At 55.6% G+C, this 19,354-nt stretch overlaps 1 protein-coding gene across 5 annotated transcripts; it reads left to right on the top strand.

Moving 5' to 3' along the window:
* The first annotated feature begins 1,376 nt into the window (after positions 1 to 1,376).
* DPH7 (diphthamide biosynthesis 7) lies at positions 1,377 to 19,118 on the top strand. 5 transcript variants are annotated; one of them, XR_007133347.1, is made up of 10 exons: positions 1,377 to 1,386; positions 2,086 to 2,219; positions 2,851 to 2,938; positions 4,109 to 4,200; positions 5,324 to 5,496; positions 9,637 to 9,706; positions 9,794 to 9,859; positions 10,048 to 10,220; positions 11,373 to 11,523; positions 18,560 to 18,602. XR_007133347.1 is itself a non-coding variant. In XM_047769101.1 (9 exons), exons 2-9 carry the CDS (start codon positions 2,212 to 2,214, stop codon positions 19,012 to 19,014), a joined length of 1,107 nt encoding a protein of 368 aa, XP_047625057.1. In that variant the 5' UTR covers positions 1,377 to 1,386; positions 2,086 to 2,211; the 3' UTR covers positions 19,015 to 19,118. The 5 variants fall into 5 exon arrangements, 2 of the variants coding, with proteins under 2 accessions (XP_047625057.1, XP_047625058.1); XR_007133348.1 differs by lacking the exon at positions 18,560 to 18,602 and adding an exon at positions 16,941 to 17,299; XR_007133349.1 differs by lacking the exon at positions 18,560 to 18,602 and adding an exon at positions 12,766 to 13,160.
* The last annotated feature ends 236 nt before the right edge of the window (positions 19,119 to 19,354 follow it).

Here is a 19,354-nt window from a genome sequence, read left to right as displayed (position 1 = left end):
TGCATCTGACCTGCTGACTCAAATCTGTATTGCCAGCTGTGGAAACCTCTTCAAAACCACAGGCTGATTACCCAGGGATCCGTGTGGATTCCAGTCCCATTTCCTGGAGCTGCCATGACAAAGTATCACAAACTACCTTAAAACAGAAGCCGCTGTGTGGTCTTGATTCTGAGAGCCAGAAGTCCCTAGGACCATGCGCCTTCCAAGGGCTCTAGGGGTGTGTTACAGGCTCCTAGTTTCTGGCAGTCACAGGGGGTCACTACCTTGCAGATGCCCTGGCATTGTCTTCCATCTGTGGGCGTCTGTCCCTAACAGTCTCCTTCATGAGGACGTCAGTCATATTGGATTAGGGCCACCCTAATGGCCTCATCTGAAATGGGTTACCTACGCAAGGACCCTGTTTCCAAAGGACACTTTCTACGTATCATTGGATAGGACTTTAACAGCTTTTAGGGGGATGCTATTCAGTCCATAGCAATATCCAGCACTTACCTGCTCCAAACTTGTTCTGTGGAGTCACGGAAATTTTTTTTTTTTTTTTTTTGATTGGTGTCAGCACATCCTCAGTTTCCAATCAGATTGTGGCTGTGCTGGCTCCCCTGCCTTACATCCGGCCCCTGGGGTCCAGACCTTGGCTCTTCCCCATGCCCTCTGCTCATCCTCATACCTGCCACTCCTGCCTGCGGCCCTCTGGGCGGCCCCATCTCCTTTCTCTGCTGTCCTGGCTGGCAGCTCCGCGTCCACCGGTGCAGCACTAGGGGAGCTCCCTGGGGTGACAGGGAGGGCAGCCCTGGCGCAGGCCTTTGGGTCAGACCTTGAACGGCTCCCTGAATGTCAGGGCCTTTGCACACCCTACTCCCATGCTCTGCTTTCCTCCTCTGCTCCCCCTTCAGAGCCCAGCTCTCCCGTGCCTCCGTGCAGGACACTGGCTGTCCCTTCCAAGGCCTGGTGTCTGGCCACCAGGGCAGGCAGCGCGCCGGGGCACGTGGGGCCCTCTAAGGTCCGCCGACAGGGGGCGCGGGAGCCCGGCCTCTTGCGGAGCCGCAACGGGGGACCGGAAGTCCCGCCCCGGAAGGAGTAGTGGGGAGACGGCGGAAGTGGAACGTGCCCCGCAACCCTTGGCTGTGCTGTCCGCCTTGCCGGGCTTACCACCCCGTTTTCAAGCTGGCTTCTTCAGGCCTCCTCCCAGTGTCCGCCACCCCTGTCGCTGCGACGTCCTCCTCGTCCGAGTGCTGGGCGGCCAGCAGTCGCGTCCGGCTGTTGCAGGCGGTGGACACAGAGTACACCGCGGACTCGGTGGAGTGGTGCCCGCTGGAAGGCTGCAGGCACTTGCTAGTGTGCGGCACCTACCAGCTGCAGAAGCCGAACGACCAGCCTGCTGACCCGGTGAGCAAGGTGCGCGGTTTGCGCCGGGGGCGTGCAGGCCTGCCACCGCCAGGTGGCATTTCCCGAGCAGCTGAGGCCCCAGGATGGAAGTCGTCCCTTAAGAAAGGCAAGAAAAGGTTCCTGAGAGGCAGAACTGACCACAAGCGTTGAGAGACCTCCCTGATCCTCAGCAGGGGGAGGCTGAAAAGCGAAGGTCTTCCTGAAAAGGAAAAGCAGATGCGACGTTGGCCTAGCGGCCAAAACGTAGATTAGAAACTGCATCCTGAACGCAGGATGTCGTCTCTGCAGGCGTGGCTTAAGCTCATGGATAATGGCCAAAGGAAAGAGAAAAATGGGGTTTTGGAGGAGCTATACCTCATCTCTTGAGGGTATCTATGCGGACCCAAACCAGGACACTTTTAAGAGTGAAAGTTGTCACTGGAGCCACAGGCCTAAGGCAGGACTGTCCCAGGCAAACCGGGTCCTGTGGGGACCCTAACCATAGCTCCCCTTTTGCCGTTTAGAGGACCCTTACCCACCTATTCATTCATCACATCCAAGAGAAGAGACTTCTCCAGCTCAGAATATCAGGGGTGCTGCTTCCAGGCAGAGTTCTGGCGCCTGGGCAAACCTCTCCTTTGTCTCAGTCACTTTTCCCATCCCTTGGGTTCCTCGGTGGCTGTGAAGGGAATCAGTGAACACATGTGCATTTTTTTGTAGAGCGGACTGGATGTTGACGAGCCTCAGATCCGTTTAGGTCGTCTCTACCTGTATAGCTTCAATGAGGACAGCTCTGCTTGCCCGCTGGTTGAGGTCCAGAGAAGAGATACTGATGCCATCCTGGACATGAAATGGTACAGCTTTGATAACCGTTCCCCTTCTTTGGAATCGTCGTGGGTACCTGTGTGTTGGTTGAGTTGGGAGCCTGATGCCTGGCAGCATCCGACAAGAGAGGGGAAGCCTGAACTTTGGGTTTGTTTCCTTGTTGTCTTGTCCTGCCCACTTGGTGATGCCTGGAGGATGCTCCAGGCTTGGGGGCTTGTTTCCATTTTCAGTTTCTGAGCCCTGGAGTTTCTGTCCTTCTGTGAAGTGATGCTAGTTTTCTGCTTCATAAATTGAGGAATCTTTTTTTTTTTTTTTACCATTTCTTGGGCCGTTCCCACAGCATATGGAGGTTCCCAGGCTAGGGGTCCAATCGGAGCTGTAGCTGCTGGCCTACGCCACAGCTCACGGCAACGCCGGATCCTTAACCCACTGATCGAGACCAGGGATCAAACCTGCAACCTCATGGTTCCTAGTCGGATTCGTTAACCACTGAGCCACGACGGGAACTCCAATAAACTGGGGAATCTGTTGCAACAAAATTGTAGGCCCCAACCCGGTTTTGGAGCTGAAACCTAGACAACAAGCTCCTGGGGTGCATCGTGCTCTGCTGTGTTCTGGGCACATCCTGTGCTCTTCCTGGCTCCTATGTTCTCTCCTCAGGTGTCACAGTCAGGTGGCTGGCCACGCCCTCTTGGGCGTGGCAGATGCTGGCGGGTCCATAGAACTTCTCCGCTTGGTGCAATCCGAGGTCAGTGACTAGAGCCAGGCCATGTGGAGGGTGGTAGGAACCTGGACAGAGGGTTTGGGAGGGAGGGTGTGTTGATAGAAGCATTTTTCCAGGATAGTTCTGCTCGTTGGTGAACTTTATCCCCTAAGGTAGCACACGGTCTATTTTAAGTTGGATGGGTTTTGCATCTAACTCCAAGAGGAAGAGACCTTATGTGTCACCAGCAGAAGGACTGAAGTGACAGGCCAGTCATTTACCTTCAGTGGACCTGAAAGTCCTGTAGGGAAAGCCCAGAGCTGCACTGTTGCGTTGATGCTGCTGGGGCTAGGAAGAGCAGTGGACTTCCTGGCTGACAGTGCTATTTCTTGTCGATAACTAGGACAGCACACAATTCCTGTGTGTGTCTTCCCAAACACCTGGCAGTGACCCTGTGCCGTGCCTTTGCAAGAGGACCCATCTCAGTGTCGGCTGAGGGAGGGAACAGGAGGCACGGAGCGGGTGCCCTGGCCCTGGTGGGGACACACACTCTTGCATGTGCTGCGAGGGGGTTGGAGCAGCGTTCCTGCTGGGCCTTGGGTTCACGGCAGCTGAGAGCTCATGTGGGAAAGGGCCTTGCTTCAGGCCAGCGGAGAGCAGCAGCCGTGTGTTAGGACTGAGGCAAGACATAGCTGAGGCCCATGGGCCCAGAACCAGGGTTCGAGACGGAGCAGGGAAAGCCAAGAGAGGAGCCTGTTGCTAGCGTTCAGCACTGTCTAGGTTGCTGAGATGGTGAAACTGACATGGATCTCGGAAAGGCGAACAGTGGCTGGCTGTGGTTTTCAAACGGGAGTTGTCTCTGTTCCTGGAGAAAGAACATGCCAGCGACTCTGGAGGCCCGGGGCGCTGGGGCGCCTGCACCAGGCCTTCCTCGAGCCTGTGCAGGCGCCGGGATGGGCTCTGGGAGCGCGTGGACAGCCAGGGCTCCAGGAAGCACAGACCTGCTCCCCCTGAGGTCACACATGTGGGAAGTCCTTCGGGTGTGGGCGCTCCTGGGGGCAGGGCGCGGTGCTGCAGCGTCCTCTGGTCCGGCTGTGAGTGAGCACGCGCTTTGCTGAACAGATGAGAGAACGACGGCAAAGCTGAACCGGAGGAACCGTCTCCGCGGCGTCCCGGGGCTGAGTCCCTGGGATTGTGTTCCTTTCTCTCTGGCAGAACACTTTCCTCCTCCAGCCGTTCTCCCGCTTTGCCCTGGAGAAGCAGTGTCTGGCCCTGTCCTTGGACTGGTCCACTGGGAAAGCTGGAAGGTGAGGCTGGCATTGGTCTTTCCTCTGAGGGTCCCTTCCTGTTTCTCATTTGTTTGTTTGTTCGTTGTCTTTTTGCCTTTTCTAGGGCCACTCCCGCAGCATATGGAGGTTCCCAGACCAGGGGTCCCATCAGAGCTGAAGCCACCAGCCTACGCCAGAGCCACAGCAATGTGGGATCGGAGCCGCATCTAAAACCGACACCACAGCTCATGGCAACGCCAGATCCTTAACCCACTGAGCGAGGCCAGGGATCGAACCTGCAACGTCATGGTTCCTAATCGGATTCATTAACCATTGAGCCGCGACAGGAACTCCCCCTTCCTGTTTTCATGCAGGAGAGAATGAAAGCCGCCTTGTGTGGCCTGGGAGTATCGCTGCCAGTCCCCTTCTAGAAAGAAAGTGGGGGAGCCCTTGCTGTGGCGCAACAGGATCCCCTGCGTCATGGGAGCCGCTGGGACGAAGTGGGTTAGGGAACCGGCATTGCCACAGCTGCAGCGAAGGCTGAAACTGTGGTTCCAATCTGATCCCTGGCCTGGGAGCTCCATATGCCACGGGGGTGCCAAACATGAGCAAAAGAAAGAAAGAGAGAGAGAGAGAAAGAAAAAATGCAGGAGTTCCCATCGTGCCGCAGTGGTTAACAAATCCGACTAGGAACCATGAGGTTGCGGGTTCGGTCCCTGGCCTTGCTCAGTGGGTTAAGGATCTGGCGTTGCCGTGAGCTGTGGTGTAGGCTGCAGACGCGGCTCGGATCCCGCGTTGCTGTGGCTCTGGTGTAGGCCGGTGGCTACAGCTCCGATTCAACCCCTAGCCTGGGAACCTCCATATGCCGCGGGAGCGGCCCAAGAAATAGCAAAAAGACAAAAAAAAAAAGAAAGAAAGAAAATGCAGTAGTGTTTTCGTCGGGAGATGCTGATCCTGGCGCACTGTGACAAGCTCATGGTAGCTTAGCTCTCTGCCCAGGCAGGCCTCTTGAGAGGTTTGTGCGCACGCACGTCAGGTCCGTGGAAGCCCCTCTATGACGTGTCTGGGGGCGTGAAGTGTTACCTGAGAACTGGAAGAGATAGCGAGTCTGCGTCAGTGAATCAATTCCGGCCCGATCTCTCCATTGGTTCCCTGTGTCCAGGGCCAGTGACCAGCCCTTGAAAATCATCAGCAGCGACTCCAGCGGACGGCTGCACCTCTTGCAGGTGAGCGAGGCTGGGCCAGGACTGCAGCATGTGGCCACGTGGCAGGCCCATCACTTTGAGGCCTGGATTGCCGCTTTCAATTACTGGCAGACGGAGACCGTGTATTCAGGTGAGCACTGGCGGGCTGTCCCCTCTCTGAGGACTGGCCGGGGGGTGGGCAGGCGAGGTCTGAGTCAGGGGCTGATTCTGGACACATTGGGTCTGGAAGGCCCTGAGTGGACGCTGTGTTTTCTGGGGCGAAGGCTGAGGTCGGCATTCATCACTTGGCTGTTTCTCAGAGAGCGGAGCACAGGTTTCTGCTGCAGGCCTTGTGAGGTTTCAGGTGACACCACCCCCGGTGCTGGAGCAGCTCCTGTGAGCGCCCCACCTTTGGTGCCCTGGGTGTTGGACCCTGGCACTCAGTGCAGAAATCCAGTCAGATACCCCTGCTCTGCCTGGTGCCCTGGGAGTGGGGGGCCGTGGGAGTGAGGGGTGTGTAGGTGAGGGGGGCTCTTGGAGTGAGGGGGGCGCGGTCACCCCTTTTCCAGGCAAAGAGAAGTCATGGTGGGAGGGCCCGTGGCTTGGGGAGGAGACCAAAGAGGAGCCACTGGGTTTGCGGTGCCAGAGGGGAGAGCCGGGCCCTGGTCTCCTGCATCCAGTTGCTGGCAGCGTGCTGCTGCCACCGCCAGCTCTGGGCAGGGCTGTTCCGCTGGCCTGTCCGGAGGTGCTGTCAGGGCCCCTCCCGCGGAGCCCGGCCCCGCCCTCCCAGCTTGTCCTTGTCCCTGGTTGTCTGGCCCGCGCCTAGACAGGCTGCTTCTTCCCGGTCGCTCCCCCTTCCCTGGCACCAAAGCGTTCGCTGTCCTCTGGCCTCTGTCTGGATCCTCTTCTCACGCTGCGCTGTCGCTTTCCTGGCCTCAGTGGCTGCCTCGCTTCCAGAAAGGACTGCCTTTGCCCAGAGCTCCTGCCCGGCTGCTCCCAGGCTCACTCTGAGGGTCTCCAGCTGACCCTTAGCCCCTAGCCTTGCACCTCCCTTCGTGTCCTGACCCCAGGACAGGGTTTGGTGGCCCACATCGGCCCCCTTGCTCGCTCTCCGCTTGTCACGGAGCGACAGCCTGCGTTTGTTTGCAACCCTTTCCAGTCCACGTGCTCTCCAATCTCAGGCTAATTTTTGTTTGTTTGTTTGTTTGCTTTTTAGGGCCGCACATGCAGCCTATGGACGTTCCCAGGCCAGAGGTCAAATCAGTGCTGCACCTGCCGGCCTACGCCACAGCCACAGCAATGCAGGATCTGAGTCGCATCTGCGACCTACACAGTTCGTGGCAACACCGGGTCCTTAACCCACTGAGTGAGGCCAGGGGAGTCCTCAAGGACACTAGTTGGGTTCATTACTCCTGAGCCATGGTAGGAATGCCTCAGTTTAATTTTTTTTAATTCTGCTTTTCTGGCAGAGCTCAGCTAAACCCTCGTCTTTTGAGATGCTGTGCAGGGAGTTCCACTGTGGCTCAGTGGGTAAAGAACCTGACATAGTACCCATCAGGACGCAGGTTCAATCCCTGGCCCCGCTCCGTGGCTCAAGGATCTGGCATTGCCGTGAGCTGTGGTCTCAGATGTGGCCCAGTCTGGTGTGGCTGTGGCTGTGGTGTAGGCCGGCAGCTACAGCTCCAATTCAGCCCCTAGCCTGGGGACCTCCGTGTGTCACATGTGTGGCTGTAAGAAAAAGAAAGAAAGGAAGAAGGAAGGAAAGACACAAACAAACTGGCAGCTTCCGTCCTCCACGCTCATTCTCACGGCGCCCTGTGCTCATCCTCGTGACGATCACAGGTGCCTTTTGTCTTTTTAGGGCTGCACCCCTAGCCTGGGAGTTTCCATATGCCTCAAATGCAGCCCTAAAATCAAAGAAAGAAAATGAAAGCAACCCCAAGACGTGGTCATGGTGCTTGAAGGAAGGCAGGAAAGGCTGCAGAGCGAGGCCTACAGAGGAGCCAAAAGGAGCAAAAGCCAAAACAAAATGCACAGGCCTGAGCACACCACTGTCCGCCAGCCACCCACCCACCCGTCCATCCACCCGCACAGCCATCCCCAGGCGCTCAGCGGCGCGCCGCAGATCCCTGTGGCAGCAACAGCTGCGACCTGCGACCACGGGGGCCGCAGAATCGGCCCATCCGGGCCCTGAGCCTGTGGCTGAGCCTCAAATGTGAGCTGCCATTCTTTGTAAAGAAAACCGGGTTATAGGTTTTTTGACACATGGGTTTCTCCTCTTTCTTTTCCACCCCACGTGTGCTCCGCCAGGAGAGCCTCCGCTTACCCTTCGCACAAGACAGCCTTCCCGCCTGCCCGAGCCCTTCTCCTCACTCAGCTGCGTGACACACCAGCCCTTGCCCTCGCCCCGCAGTCTGTACCCGCACCTTCGCAACAGGGCTCCTCTTACCCTTGGTCATCGTTGTCCTTTTTTTTTTTTTTTTTTGTCTTTTTAGGGCCGCATCTGTGGCATATGGAGGTTCCCAGACTGAAGGTTGAATCCGAGCTCTAGCTGCCAGCCTACACCACAGCCACAGCAATGCCGGATCCTTAACCCACTGAGCGAGGCCAGGGATCGAACCTGCGTCCTCATGGATACTAGTCAGATTCGTTTCCGCTGGGCCACGACGGGAACTCCCTCTTATATTTTAAAACATGTCAGAAAGCGTCATTCTTCTGTTCAGTGCTCTACAACAGCTCCACTCCACTCTGAGCCAAAGCCAAAGCCCTCCCTGTGGCCTGCAAGGCCCCGCACCCTGGCTGTTCCTCCTGCTCTCACAACCTTCTCTTCTGCTGCGCGTGCCTGTCATTCTGGCCATGCTGGCTACTCACAGCTCTTTAGACACACTGGGCTCTGAAACAGGACAGCCTGCACCTGCCCACGTCACCCCGGACCCCCTCAGCTTGCTCTACCCTTTTTCTTTCCCGAGCACGTGTCACCTGCTGTGGGTGTCACGCTTACCAGTACACATTACACTCCGTGGTCGCTGTTCCCCTCCCTCGTGATGGAAGCTCAGTGGAAGCAGAGACTTCCGTCTGTCTTACTCTCCCAGGCTCCCAACCCTCTGGAACAGTGCTTGGCACATAGTAGGTGCTCAATAGACATGCGTTGAGTGCATTAGTCTCCAACTGTTAAATTACTGCCCTCCTATGCCCTTGGTATGAATTTGCTAAGCCTCAAGGTGGAACTAACCCGCAAGTGAAAGCTCAGAAGATTACATATCTGTCCTTCCCCGAGACTGTTCAAGGGTGTGACAGCAAGTAATCCAGAAAGGAGCCTCTCTCAGGGGGCGATAAGCATTAACTATGTGATCCTAGGAGTTCCCATTGTGACTCAGCAGTAATGAACCTGACTAGTATCCATGAGGATGCAGATTCAATCCCTGGCCTTGCTCCGTAGATGAAGGATCCGGCATTGTTGTGAGCTGTGGTGTAGGTTGCAGACGAGGCTCAGATCCCGCGTTGCTGTGGCTGTGCTGTCAGCCGGCAGCTGCAGCTCATAAGAGCCCTGGCCCGGGACCTGCCGTGTGCTGCAGGTGCAGCCCTAGAGAGAAAACAGACGGTATTTCCCTTTAAGACACTTGGAGGTGTTCCGTAGCTTCCCAGAACTTTAAAAAACCCTCCCTGTCCGATGCCTCCTGCATGCAGGTCTTGTTCAGAACTCTTTTTTTCTTTTTAATTTAAAATGTTTCTCTTTAAGGCCGCACCTGCAGCATATGGAAGTTTCCAGGCTAGGGGTCGAATCAGAGTTGCAGCTCTTGGCCTGTACCACAGCCACAGCAACATGGGATCCAAGCTGCACCTTCAGATTCACCACAGCTCACGACAACACTGGATCCTTAACCCACGGAGGGAGGCCAGGGATCGAGCCTGCGTCCTCATGGATCCTAGTTGGTTCTTAAGCTGCTGAGCCACATGGGAGCTCCTTGTTCAGAGCTCTTTGACGCAGCAGTCCTTACTCCTGGCAGTCAGGAGCCTGAAGGGTGAGTCACCTGTGACCCGATCATTCTGCCCGTAGCTTCCCCGTCCGCATTTTTCCTGCGGGCGTAGCCTCAGTCTTTCCCTTCTTCTCTGCCGGTGTCTGAGGGGCGACTCTTTCTGGGGGGTTGTCTTTGGGGTTCTGCGTGGCGGCAGCTCGCGGCGAGGCAGAAGCACGCGGGAGCATCTCCCAGACACGAATCCCGTCCCTGAGGGACGGCCCCTTCCTCGTCGGTGCCTTCGGCTGGCAGTGAGCCTCGCTGTCTGCACGCAGGTGGGGACGATGGCCTTCTGAGAGGCTGGGACACCAGGCTGCCCAGCACCCCCGTGTTCACGAGCAGGAGGTAAATCCTCAAGGGGCCGGCGCTCGCCCCCTCCGCGGGCTTCCACTGGCAGAGGGGCCCTGCTCAGGCCTTGCCCTCTGCCTGCAGACACTCCATGGGCGTGTGCAGCATCCAGAGTAGCCCCCATCGGGAGAACATCCTGGCCACGGGGAGGTGAGTCCCCTGGGGTCTGCACCTGTCCCTTCCTCTCCTTGTGCCGGCTGACCTGTGTGCTCTTCGGCTGGGCCAAGCCTCAAGCCAGAGCGCAGGGGCCGGGGTTCGGGAAGGGGTCGCGTCCTGGTGGGCGGTGCTCCGTGCTCCGGGCCTTGTCGCACGCTCTCCCTGTGACCGATGGCTTTCAGCTATGACGAGCACGTTCTACTTTGGGACACTCGGAGCATGAAGGAGCCGTTCACAGACGTGCCCGTGCAGGGCGGGGTGTGGAGGCTCAAGTGGCACCCTTTCCACCACCACCTGCTCCTGGCTGCGTGTATGCACAGTGGCTTTAAGATCCTCAACTGCCAAAAGGCAATAGGTGAGTGGGGACCCGCGGCGGCCGGGCCTGGGGCGGGGGCCCCCAGCTTCCTGCCCCTCGCTCCGCTGAGCTCTTCTTCCCAGGGTCACCCCCAGGCCTCGCCGTGACTCCTAACGCTGCCAATTGCAGAATCTCAGTGTCAAGCACGCCCTCTCGACCCGTGGCGCCACCCTGGCACCTCAGCTGTGTGGCTTCCTGCTGCACGCCGCCGTTTCCTGGCCCTGTTGGCCCCGCTCCTCGGGAGCGTCGGTGCCGGGCGCTTGCACAGCCGTCCCTGCCCCACCTTCGGCCAAGGCTGCCTCCTCGCCGACAGCGCCGTCTCTGTGGTCTCACATCCCAGACGCGGTGCCCTCCTCCCTCGGCCCGCCATCTGGGCAGAGGCCAGCCCTGCCTGAGCAGGGGCAGCCCCCTGCACAGGCTGGCACTGCGGGAGCCCTCGGGATCGCAGGCGAACCTTGCATCTTTCTCTAGCCGGTAACGCTCACTGTCAGGACCGGGGCGTGTTTTCTTAAACCCCCGGTGCCCGCTCTTCCCCCGCGTCCCCCCCAGATCTCCCGGCCTCTCCTCGGTGCAAGGAGAGGGCTGTAGGCCGCACGGCCTTCCCGTCGTGGCTGCAAGGCCAGTCTCCTCCTGCGGTGGCTCTCAGGGGCTTCCTCACGGGCCCTCAGGCCTCCGTCTCGGCGCCGACTCTTGTCCCTGGGTCAGCGCCGTCCCGGTTCCCGGGGAAGGGTCTGCAGCCTTCTCTGTCCCGTGGGCGTCGAGGGTAGGGCGTTCTCCTCTGAGCGTCCCCTGAGCCTGCGCGAGGCGCTTTCGTCCAGCCGCCCTGGTGATTTCTTCCTGACGCAGGCGTTGTCTATGAGCGTGGGTTTGATTTCCATGTTTATGCAAGCATCCTAAATTTCTCTCTGTGGCTGACTTCTAATTTTCTTCCATCGTGGGTTCCTTTTAGGTTTATCGGAACGCGTTTGTGGCCTGGCCTGTGGTCTGTCCGGGAGGCCCCCCGCTGCCTCTGAGCGGAATGTGTGTTCCAGCGTCCTGGGCAGAGGGCCCTGCTTAGCCGTCTTCTGTCTGGCTGTTCCTCCCCGAAAGTCGTCTCTGCTCTTGTTGAATGGTGTCTGTCTGCTCCCTGATTTCTGTCTGTTTTTGTGGCAGAGGTCTCGCAGCTGCGGCCGGAGGTGTGGGAGGCTCACACGGGCGCTCTCCTGACGCGCTGACCCGTGACCGGCACAGGGGTCCCTCTGCTACCTTCCTTCGGTGCCTCTCTGCAGCCCGTCTCATCTGGTACCAGGAGGGCCACTCGCAGGTGCTCGTTGCTTTCAGTCTGCTCACAGCTTTGCATCTGGAGTGTGTTCGCCTGTGCTGTGTGCTGTGGCCAGGACCACAGCAGTGACATTCTGCCCTCCTCTGTGGGCTCAGGAGGCACATGGTGCTGCTTTGTCCCTTTACTGCTAATGGCGATGTGACCTAATGGTTGAGGTTGTCTCCCGTGGGTTTCTTCCCTGTGAAGGCCCTGTTTCCCCTTTGTCGTCACTCAGGGTCTGTGGGCGGAGTCTTTGAACCTATGTTTCTCACCAGAGTTTCCCTGAATCCATTGATGATTCTTGCCTGAGTAAATTATTATTGTAATTGCAAAATTGTGATTTTCTAACTATTAGATTCTTCATTTTTTATTACCATTCTTTTGTAAGGAAGAGCTTTCTTTTTCCTCGTGTCTGTCAGTTTCTTTTTTCCTTTTTTTTTTGTCCTTTTAGGGCCACACCTGTGGCATATGGAGGATCCCAGGCTAGGGGTCTAATTGGGGCTGTAGCTGCCGGCCTACACCACAGCCACAGTAACTCAGGATCTGAGCCACGTCTGCGCCCTACGCCACAGCTCATGGCAATGCCAGATCCTTAACCCACTGAGCAAGGGCAGGGATCGAACCTGCAACCTCCTGGTTCCTAGTCAGGTTTGTTTCCGCTGTGCCAGGACAGGAACGCCCATGTCTGTCTGTTTTTATGTATTTACTCCCCACATGCCTGGGTACCTGCAGGGGTGGGTGCCAGGACTCCCTGCAGGTACCAGGTCCCTGGCGTGAAACGATGTGGTCTTTGCACGTAAACTAAGCTCACCCCTCGACGCTTTAGTCATCTTTCGAGTGTTGATGACCGTGCTGCGAAGCCCACGCTCTGCCGTCAGTGGTAGACACCCAGTCCATACTCTGGAAGTAGTTGTGGAGGCGGCATACTCACAGTTTGCTTTCTGGGATTTGCCTCTGGCTGTTTTCAGTCTGCAGCTGCTGTGGAGCCATGGGTGCAGAACCACAGCTCGCTGTAGGGGCTCCCTGTCCCAGTTTCCATGGGCGCCCTTGACGCTGTCTGTGGTGGCGTGGTGTCCCCCCCGTGTGTCCTCCTGGGTTCTGGGTGCAGTTAGCCCTCCGTATCCCAGGGTTCTGAACCCGCAGGTCCAACCCACTGAGAATCGCAGGGTTTTTGTTCTGTTTTGGTTTGGATTTTCTGTGTTGTCATCCCCGGTACAACTGAGAGTCGCGGTTTTCCGTCCTCAGTGTCCGTGGACGGGGCGGGCCCGCTGCGCTGCCTTGCCCTCTGCCTGGCGTGCTGCAGGTTCACTTCGTGTCTCCACGCCTGGGACCAGCGGCATCTCCAGGAAGGCCTGGATCCCCGTAGTGCTGAGTGGTGTTCAGAGTCCAAGACCTGGTTACCAGGTGTGCCTGTAGCGGCGGGTGCCGTGTGCGCAGCTCACCTCGCCCTGTGGTGTGTTACGGACACGGCATTTCTGCAAATGGGAGATTCGTGGTGAGCCCGTGTCGAGCACATCTGTTGGCTCACATATCTCTTGTCCCATTTTAGTAATTCTCAAAATACTTCAAAACCCTCCACCTCCTTGCTGAAGGCTGATGATGCTTATCATGCTTTAGCAATAAAGTCTTTTTTAAATACACTTCTTAAAAACACGATGCTGTAGCACACTTACTGTATGCTACCGTTTGGTGTGAGTATAACTTTTCAGTCCGTTGGGAAACCAGACAATTGGTGTGATTTGTTGTACTGCAGTATTCCACTGTCGCAGTGCCCAGAAGCGAACCTGTGGGATCTGCAGGGTGTGGCTGTGTTCACACGTGTCTCTGTGTGCGTGGAGTCTGTGTGTGCATGCGGGCTAACACATGTGTGTATCCACGTCTCTGTGAACGTGCACGTTTGTGTGCGTTATGTTTGTATACGTGTGTGCCCCGTGCTGTGTGTGTGTGTGCATTTAGAACCCGAGGCCAGAGTGACCCCCCCCCCCCCCGCCCCCGAGTCATTCCAGCCCCAGGGTTCTCTTACCGCCCGCGTTCTGGGCTCCTCCCCGGCTCCCAGGACCCGTTCACCCTCACTGATCACCGCTGGTTCAAACCAGCAGCAGCCCTGCAGGTTTCAGTGATGCGGAATTGCTCCCGCAGTTCCCTTGGCTACATCGATTTGATTTAGTCAAAGTCCTATGTTCAGAAGTAACTTGGCAGGGGCTTTTTTTCTGCGTGGTAACTGTATTTGAAGTACAATTAGGATCATTTTTCTCTCTTTCTCTCTTTTCGTTTTTGGCTGCCCTGGGGCGCATGGAAATCCGGGGCAGGGATCTGATCCGAGCCATAGTTGCGACCTTTGGCAGCTGCGGCAGCACTAGATCCTTAACTCACTGTGCTGGGCCTCGGGCCGTGTCCCAGGGCTCCGAAGACGCTGCCTATCCCGTGGTGCCACAGCAGCAACTCCTGTCTCTCTTTTCTTAAAAGGATGTTTTTCTTCATCCTCGTTGATTAAGTTTTTCTTTTTTCTTCTCTCTTTTTTTTTTAGGGCCACACCCACAGCATATGGAGGTTCCCAGGCTAGGGGTCGAATCAGAGCTGCAGCTGCTGGTCTACACCACAGCTACGGCAATGCCAGATCCTTAACCCACTGTGCGAAGCCAGGGATCAAACCCACATCCTCATAGATCTGAGGTTCGTTAACTGCTGAGCCATGATGGGAACTCCTCGTTTTTCTTTCTTTATGTGTAAAAACATGAACGATGTTCTAGAAATTAAAATTATGTTAAAAAGTGCTCAGAAGAATATCGGCCCTTTCTTCCCTAGTTCCCACTCACCTCCTGCAGAAAACCCATTTCTTTAGGGTTTTGTTACAGTTGTGTATCTTTTTGCAGATATAGGCATGTGTGTTTCTCTGTATATCCATAGTTCTTTCTATATATACTCTTTCATATTGTGTTTATTTCACTTTTAAAATACATCCTGGAAATTGCTCCATACTGGTTTTTAGAGCTTCCTTGTTTGTTTGTTTTTAAGTTATACATCACTCCGTTTTGTGGGTATACTATAGTTTCTCTCTTCCAATTTTCTGTGTGTGTATAGATTACTTTCAATATTTTTAAAATTTTTATTTATTTGACCACGCCCACAGCATGTGGAAGTTCCTGGGCCAGGGACTGAACCCATGCCACGGCTGTAACTAGAGTCACAGCAGTGACAACGCCAGATCCTTAACCCACTACACCACAAGGGGACTCCCTCCTCCAGTATTTTATCGTTACAAACAATGCTTCATGTATATTTTGTTTCGTTGGTGGTGTATCTTCAGGGTCACTGCCTAGAGGCGGGATTGCAGGGTCGAAGGACCAGCACGTGTCTAATATTGTTATCTCGCAGACACCTGTGAGAATGCCTGCTTCCTGCAGCCTGGCCAAGTTTGTCTCCCAGCTTTGGGAGTTTTGCATCTGATAAGTGTGAAGTGACCTCTCAAAGCAGTTTGAATTTGCATGTCTCTAATTGTTGAAGGGCTGGTTTTATATTTTATTTTTTGTGAATTACCTTTGTCTGTCTTTTGCCTGTTTTTCTCTCTGGCTTCTGCTCAGTCTTTGTCTCCCTTGGTTTAAAGAATTCTTTTGTATTAGTGACATTAGCGCTTTATCTCAGGTTTACGTTGGAAATATTTTTTTTTCTGTTTGTTGTCTTGATTTTTTTTTTTTTTTGCCTATAGTGTTTTTTTACCCCATGCAAAAGTTTTTTTAAAATGTAATCAAAGTTAAAGATTTTTTTTTCATGAAGTTGAGATTTTTTTTTTATTATTATTATTTTTTTTTGGCTGCTCCTGTGGCATATGGAAGTTCCCCAGCCAGGGATCACATCTGAGCTTCAGCTGTGACCTGTGCTGGATCCTTAACCCACTCTGCCACAGTGAAATTCCAAGTCTAGATTTTGGATTTAAAAAGCCTTTCCCAGAGTTCCTGTTATGGCGCAACGGAAACAAATCTGACTAGGAACTATGAAGTTGCAGGTTCGATCCCCGGCCTCGCTCAGTGGGTTAAGGATCCGGTGCTGCCATGAGCTGTGGTGTAGGTCGCAGACACGGCTCGGATCCCGAGTTGCTGTGGCGGTGGTGTAGGCGGGCGGCTGTAGTTCCGATTGGACCCCTAGCCTGGGAACCTCCATATGCCGTGGGTGCAGCCCTAAAAAGACAAAAGGCAAAAAAAAAAAAAATAAAAAGCTTTTCCCTGGACCTCCCATTGTGGCTCAGCGAGTTAAGGATCTGGCATTGCTGCGGCCTGCAGCATAGCTTGCAGATGCGGCTTGGATCTGGTGTTGCTGTGGCTGTGGTGCAGGCCAGCAGCTGCAGCCTCCGTTGAAGCCCTAACCTGGGAACTTCTGTGTGCTGGCGGTGTGGCACTAAAAAGAAATGCAAAAGTTAAAAAAAAGAAAAAATGCAGCCTTCTCCCTCCCACATCCAGAGCATAGAGGAGTTCACCAGCATCCTCTCCTAGGACCTGTACGGTTTCACCTTTTAGTTGGACCCGTGTTCCTCCGTGTGGCGTGTGCCACGATCTCAACACCAGCTTATGGACAAGTCTCTCCGCATCCGCCCTAGTGAACCGAGATGCCGCGTCTCGGGCGTATGCACTTTTCAGGTGGACTTGGGCTGTCCTCCCAGGGGCTCTGTCTTCATGTGTTGGCAGCAGCTTCTTTGATGGTGGAAACTCTGGTGCATGTGTAACGGCCACCTCTTTTCAAAGACTTGCTGACTATTCCAGTATTTGAACTTGGGTGTCTGCTTTGCTTGTCCCAGGAAAACTGTTTGTTTTTGTTTTTTTTTTTGTCTTTTTGCCATTTCTTGGGCCGCTTCCGCAGCACATGGAGGTTCCCAGGCTAGGGGTCCAATCGGAACTGTCGCTGCCAGCCTACTCCAGAGCCACAGCCACGCTGGGTCCGAGCCGTGTCTGCAACCTACACCACAGCCCACGGCAACGCTGGATCCTTAACCCACTGAACAAGGGCAAGGACTGAACCCGCCCTCATGGTTCCTAGTCGGATTCGTTAAGTCGGATTCGTTAACCACTGCGCCAGGACGGGAACTCCTTTTTTTTTTAAACTAGGGATTGCATTAGATACAAATTACCAGCTGGCTTATTTACCATCTGGGGTCATTTTATTCAAGAAAGGGGATGGCTTTCCATTTGCCCCCATCTGCTTTGTATCTTTGAGAGGCTTCCGGCTCTCACTCCTCTGTGTCTAAGTACATTGCTTGTTAGCTTTATTCCTAAGTAATTTAGCTTTTGTGTTGCTATTGTAAGTGGAGTTTTCTCTTTCACTGTATCTTCTAACTGGATATTGTCTGAGTATTTGAAAGCTTCTGTTTTGGGGGGATGGTCATTTCATATTGTGCTATCTTACAAATTTTAAAAAATTGTTTCTGTCAGTTTCATCATTGATCAGACTAGTCGTGACCTACAGTTGCTGCAGCAGCGATGTGGGATCCTTTCACCCGCTGTCCGCGTCCCGGCCGGGGATGGAAGCTTCATGCGGGCCCAGCCGATCCTGCGGCACCACAGTGGCACTCAGGCCTGATGGATTTTTGAGTGATGGTTTCTTGTTAACTTTCTCTACATTTTCCCTTGGAAATTGGTTTGGTTAGGCATCATGTCTCTGCTGGGGTCAGTTTTGGTGAACCCTATTTTCCTAGGCGGTCGTTCATTTCATAACATTTTGAAATTGATTTGCCTAAAGATGTGTAAAGAAGTCATCTTGATTTTTTTTTTTTTTTTTGGTCTTTTTGCCATTTCTTGGGCCGCTCCTGCGGCATAGGGAGGTTCTCAGGCTAGGGGTCGAATTGGAGCTGTAGCCACCAGCCTACGCCAGAACCACAGCCACGCGGGATCCGAGCCGCGTCTGCAGCCTACACTACAGCTCACGGCAACGCTGGATCGTTAACCCACTGAGCAAGGGCAGGGACCGAACCCGCACCCTCATGGTTCCTAGTCGGATCTGTTAACCGCTGCGCTATGACGGGAACCCCTAGGCAAAGCACTTACGTTTGGAGGGTGTTAGTACCTGTTATTGCTGTGGTCACAGTGCTGCTTGTACTGTTCCTACCTGTCTCCACTGCGTGGAGCTTCCTGTCACTTGCTGCCTGCAGGTTCGGTTCATGCTCCACATGCGCCTGAACAGCAGCCCTGCTGCGCCAGCCGTGTCAGGTGCTGGGCAGCATTGAGGCTGCTGTGTCCACGGGGGGCCTGGGCCTGAGCCGGTGCTGCCAGTGGTGGACCCTCACAGTCCCAGCGGTCGCACTGAGGGGCACAGGCGGTCACATTGGGGGCATGGCGGTCACACTGAGGGGCATGGGCAGTCTTCGGGGAGCTTCCTTCCTCGGCGTGGCCAGCGTGTGTGTCTGCGTCCAGCTCCTCCCCGGAGCCGCCTCTGCTCGGGCCACGCCTGCTTTGGGAGCAGCGGCTCGTGGGTCTCCAGCACCGCGGTCGTCGTCTTGGCTGGTCTCTTGATCCCACCTGCCGTCAGCCTTGCCTTGTCACCATTCCTGGCGGGATTCAGAGTGGCTTGCGATCCCCGCACTTGGGAGGCCGCGTGGCCCCGTCCAGTGTCGCAGCCTCCAGGCTGGCTGCAGACCGAGTGCCGGCCCTTGGGCCTTCCAGCTGGCAACTCCTCAGCCACGTCCACCCGTCTGCAGGTCCTCGCACGCGGCAGGCTCTCCACCGCCGTGCTTCGCACGAGCGTGCTTCACACGTCCCCCTTCCATCCAGCCTCCCTGCCGACTCCTTTGTTCTTGGCTTTGCGAGTCCTTGGCGAGGAGCTCTGCGGGGCGGGCTGCCTCCTCTCGGGTACACTGCGTGCTCACTGCAGGATGAAGGCCTGTGCTTCCCTGTCCTGTCCCCGTCTCAACAGCCCTGTGTGTGACAAGTATTTGCTCTTGGCCGATTCCCGTTCTGCGGGTGGGCCGGGCCCACTGGCTGAGGGTGATGGGATGAACCCTGGGATAACGTTCTGTTTCTCGTTCTGTTTCTCCTGTCCTCCTGTCTCGCTCCAGAGGAGAAGCGGGAGGCCTGTGCAGTCTCTCTGTCCCACACCCTGCCCAACTCGCTGCTGTATGGGGTCGACTGGGCCTGGCTCCACTTCCACCGTCTCCCACAGACCCCGCCGTCATTCAGCGAAGGGTCCCTTCCCTGCAGGGACCCAGGAGCCGGAACAGCAGATCCGGTCTGTACCCTGAAGGCTGAGGGCCAGCCGCCAGCACCCTCTTTGGATCATTTAGTGGCCAGTGACGGAGAGGGTGGCACCAAGCTCCGGAGTGGAGACAAGCTGAGGGCTCCTCTCCAGCCGCTCACAGCTGTGGCGAAGAACGGCGGCCGGCCGCTCCCCTCGCAGATCAAGGCCTGTGGCTGTGACCACTGCCCAGAGGCAGCTGGTTCTGACATCAGCCTGCTAGCCACTTGCTCCTTCTATGACCACCTTCTCTGCTTCTGGCAGTGGGAGAACAGTTGAGCTTGGGAAGAAGTTGCTTGGTTTGAGATCAAAAGACCATTTCCACAAACAAAGCCAAGAGCACAGCTTCACCTCTCCTGAGAATAAAGTATCCCCAGACCGTCTCACTGAGATGCTTGCTGCGTGCAGGGTTCTCGTGGCGTCTACCGTGTGGCCAGTCAAAAAAGCTGTTGGCCTCTCTTAAGTACATCTTACCTGCTAGGGCCCTTCAAAACGGTTCTTCTGTGGCTGCAGAGAGTCTTTGCTCTGGGCTTCGGTGCTGCTGGGGGGGCGGGCATGGTTCCCTGCTCTAACCTAACGGTTTCTTATGTTTTTGACGTTCATTTCATCACACTTACTT

This window comes from Phacochoerus africanus, chromosome 2, assembly GCF_016906955.1.
Source record: "Phacochoerus africanus isolate WHEZ1 chromosome 2, ROS_Pafr_v1, whole genome shotgun sequence".
Taxonomy (NCBI): Eukaryota; Metazoa; Chordata; class Mammalia; order Artiodactyla; family Suidae; genus Phacochoerus; species Phacochoerus africanus.
The sequence above is the reverse complement of the archived record's forward strand: the minus strand, read 5'-3'. Positions and strand labels throughout refer to the sequence as shown.

Excerpts from the sequence above, each read along its gene's own strand:
- DPH7 (XM_047769101.1), top strand. Across the intron at positions 9,860-10,047 it reads AACATCCTGGCCACGGGGAG|CTATGACGAGCACGTTCTAC; the intron begins GTGAGTCCCCTG and ends GATGGCTTTCAG. Across the intron at positions 10,221-18,559 it reads CAACTGCCAAAAGGCAATAG|AGGAGAAGCGGGAGGCCTGT; the intron begins GTGAGTGGGGAC and ends GTCTCGCTCCAG.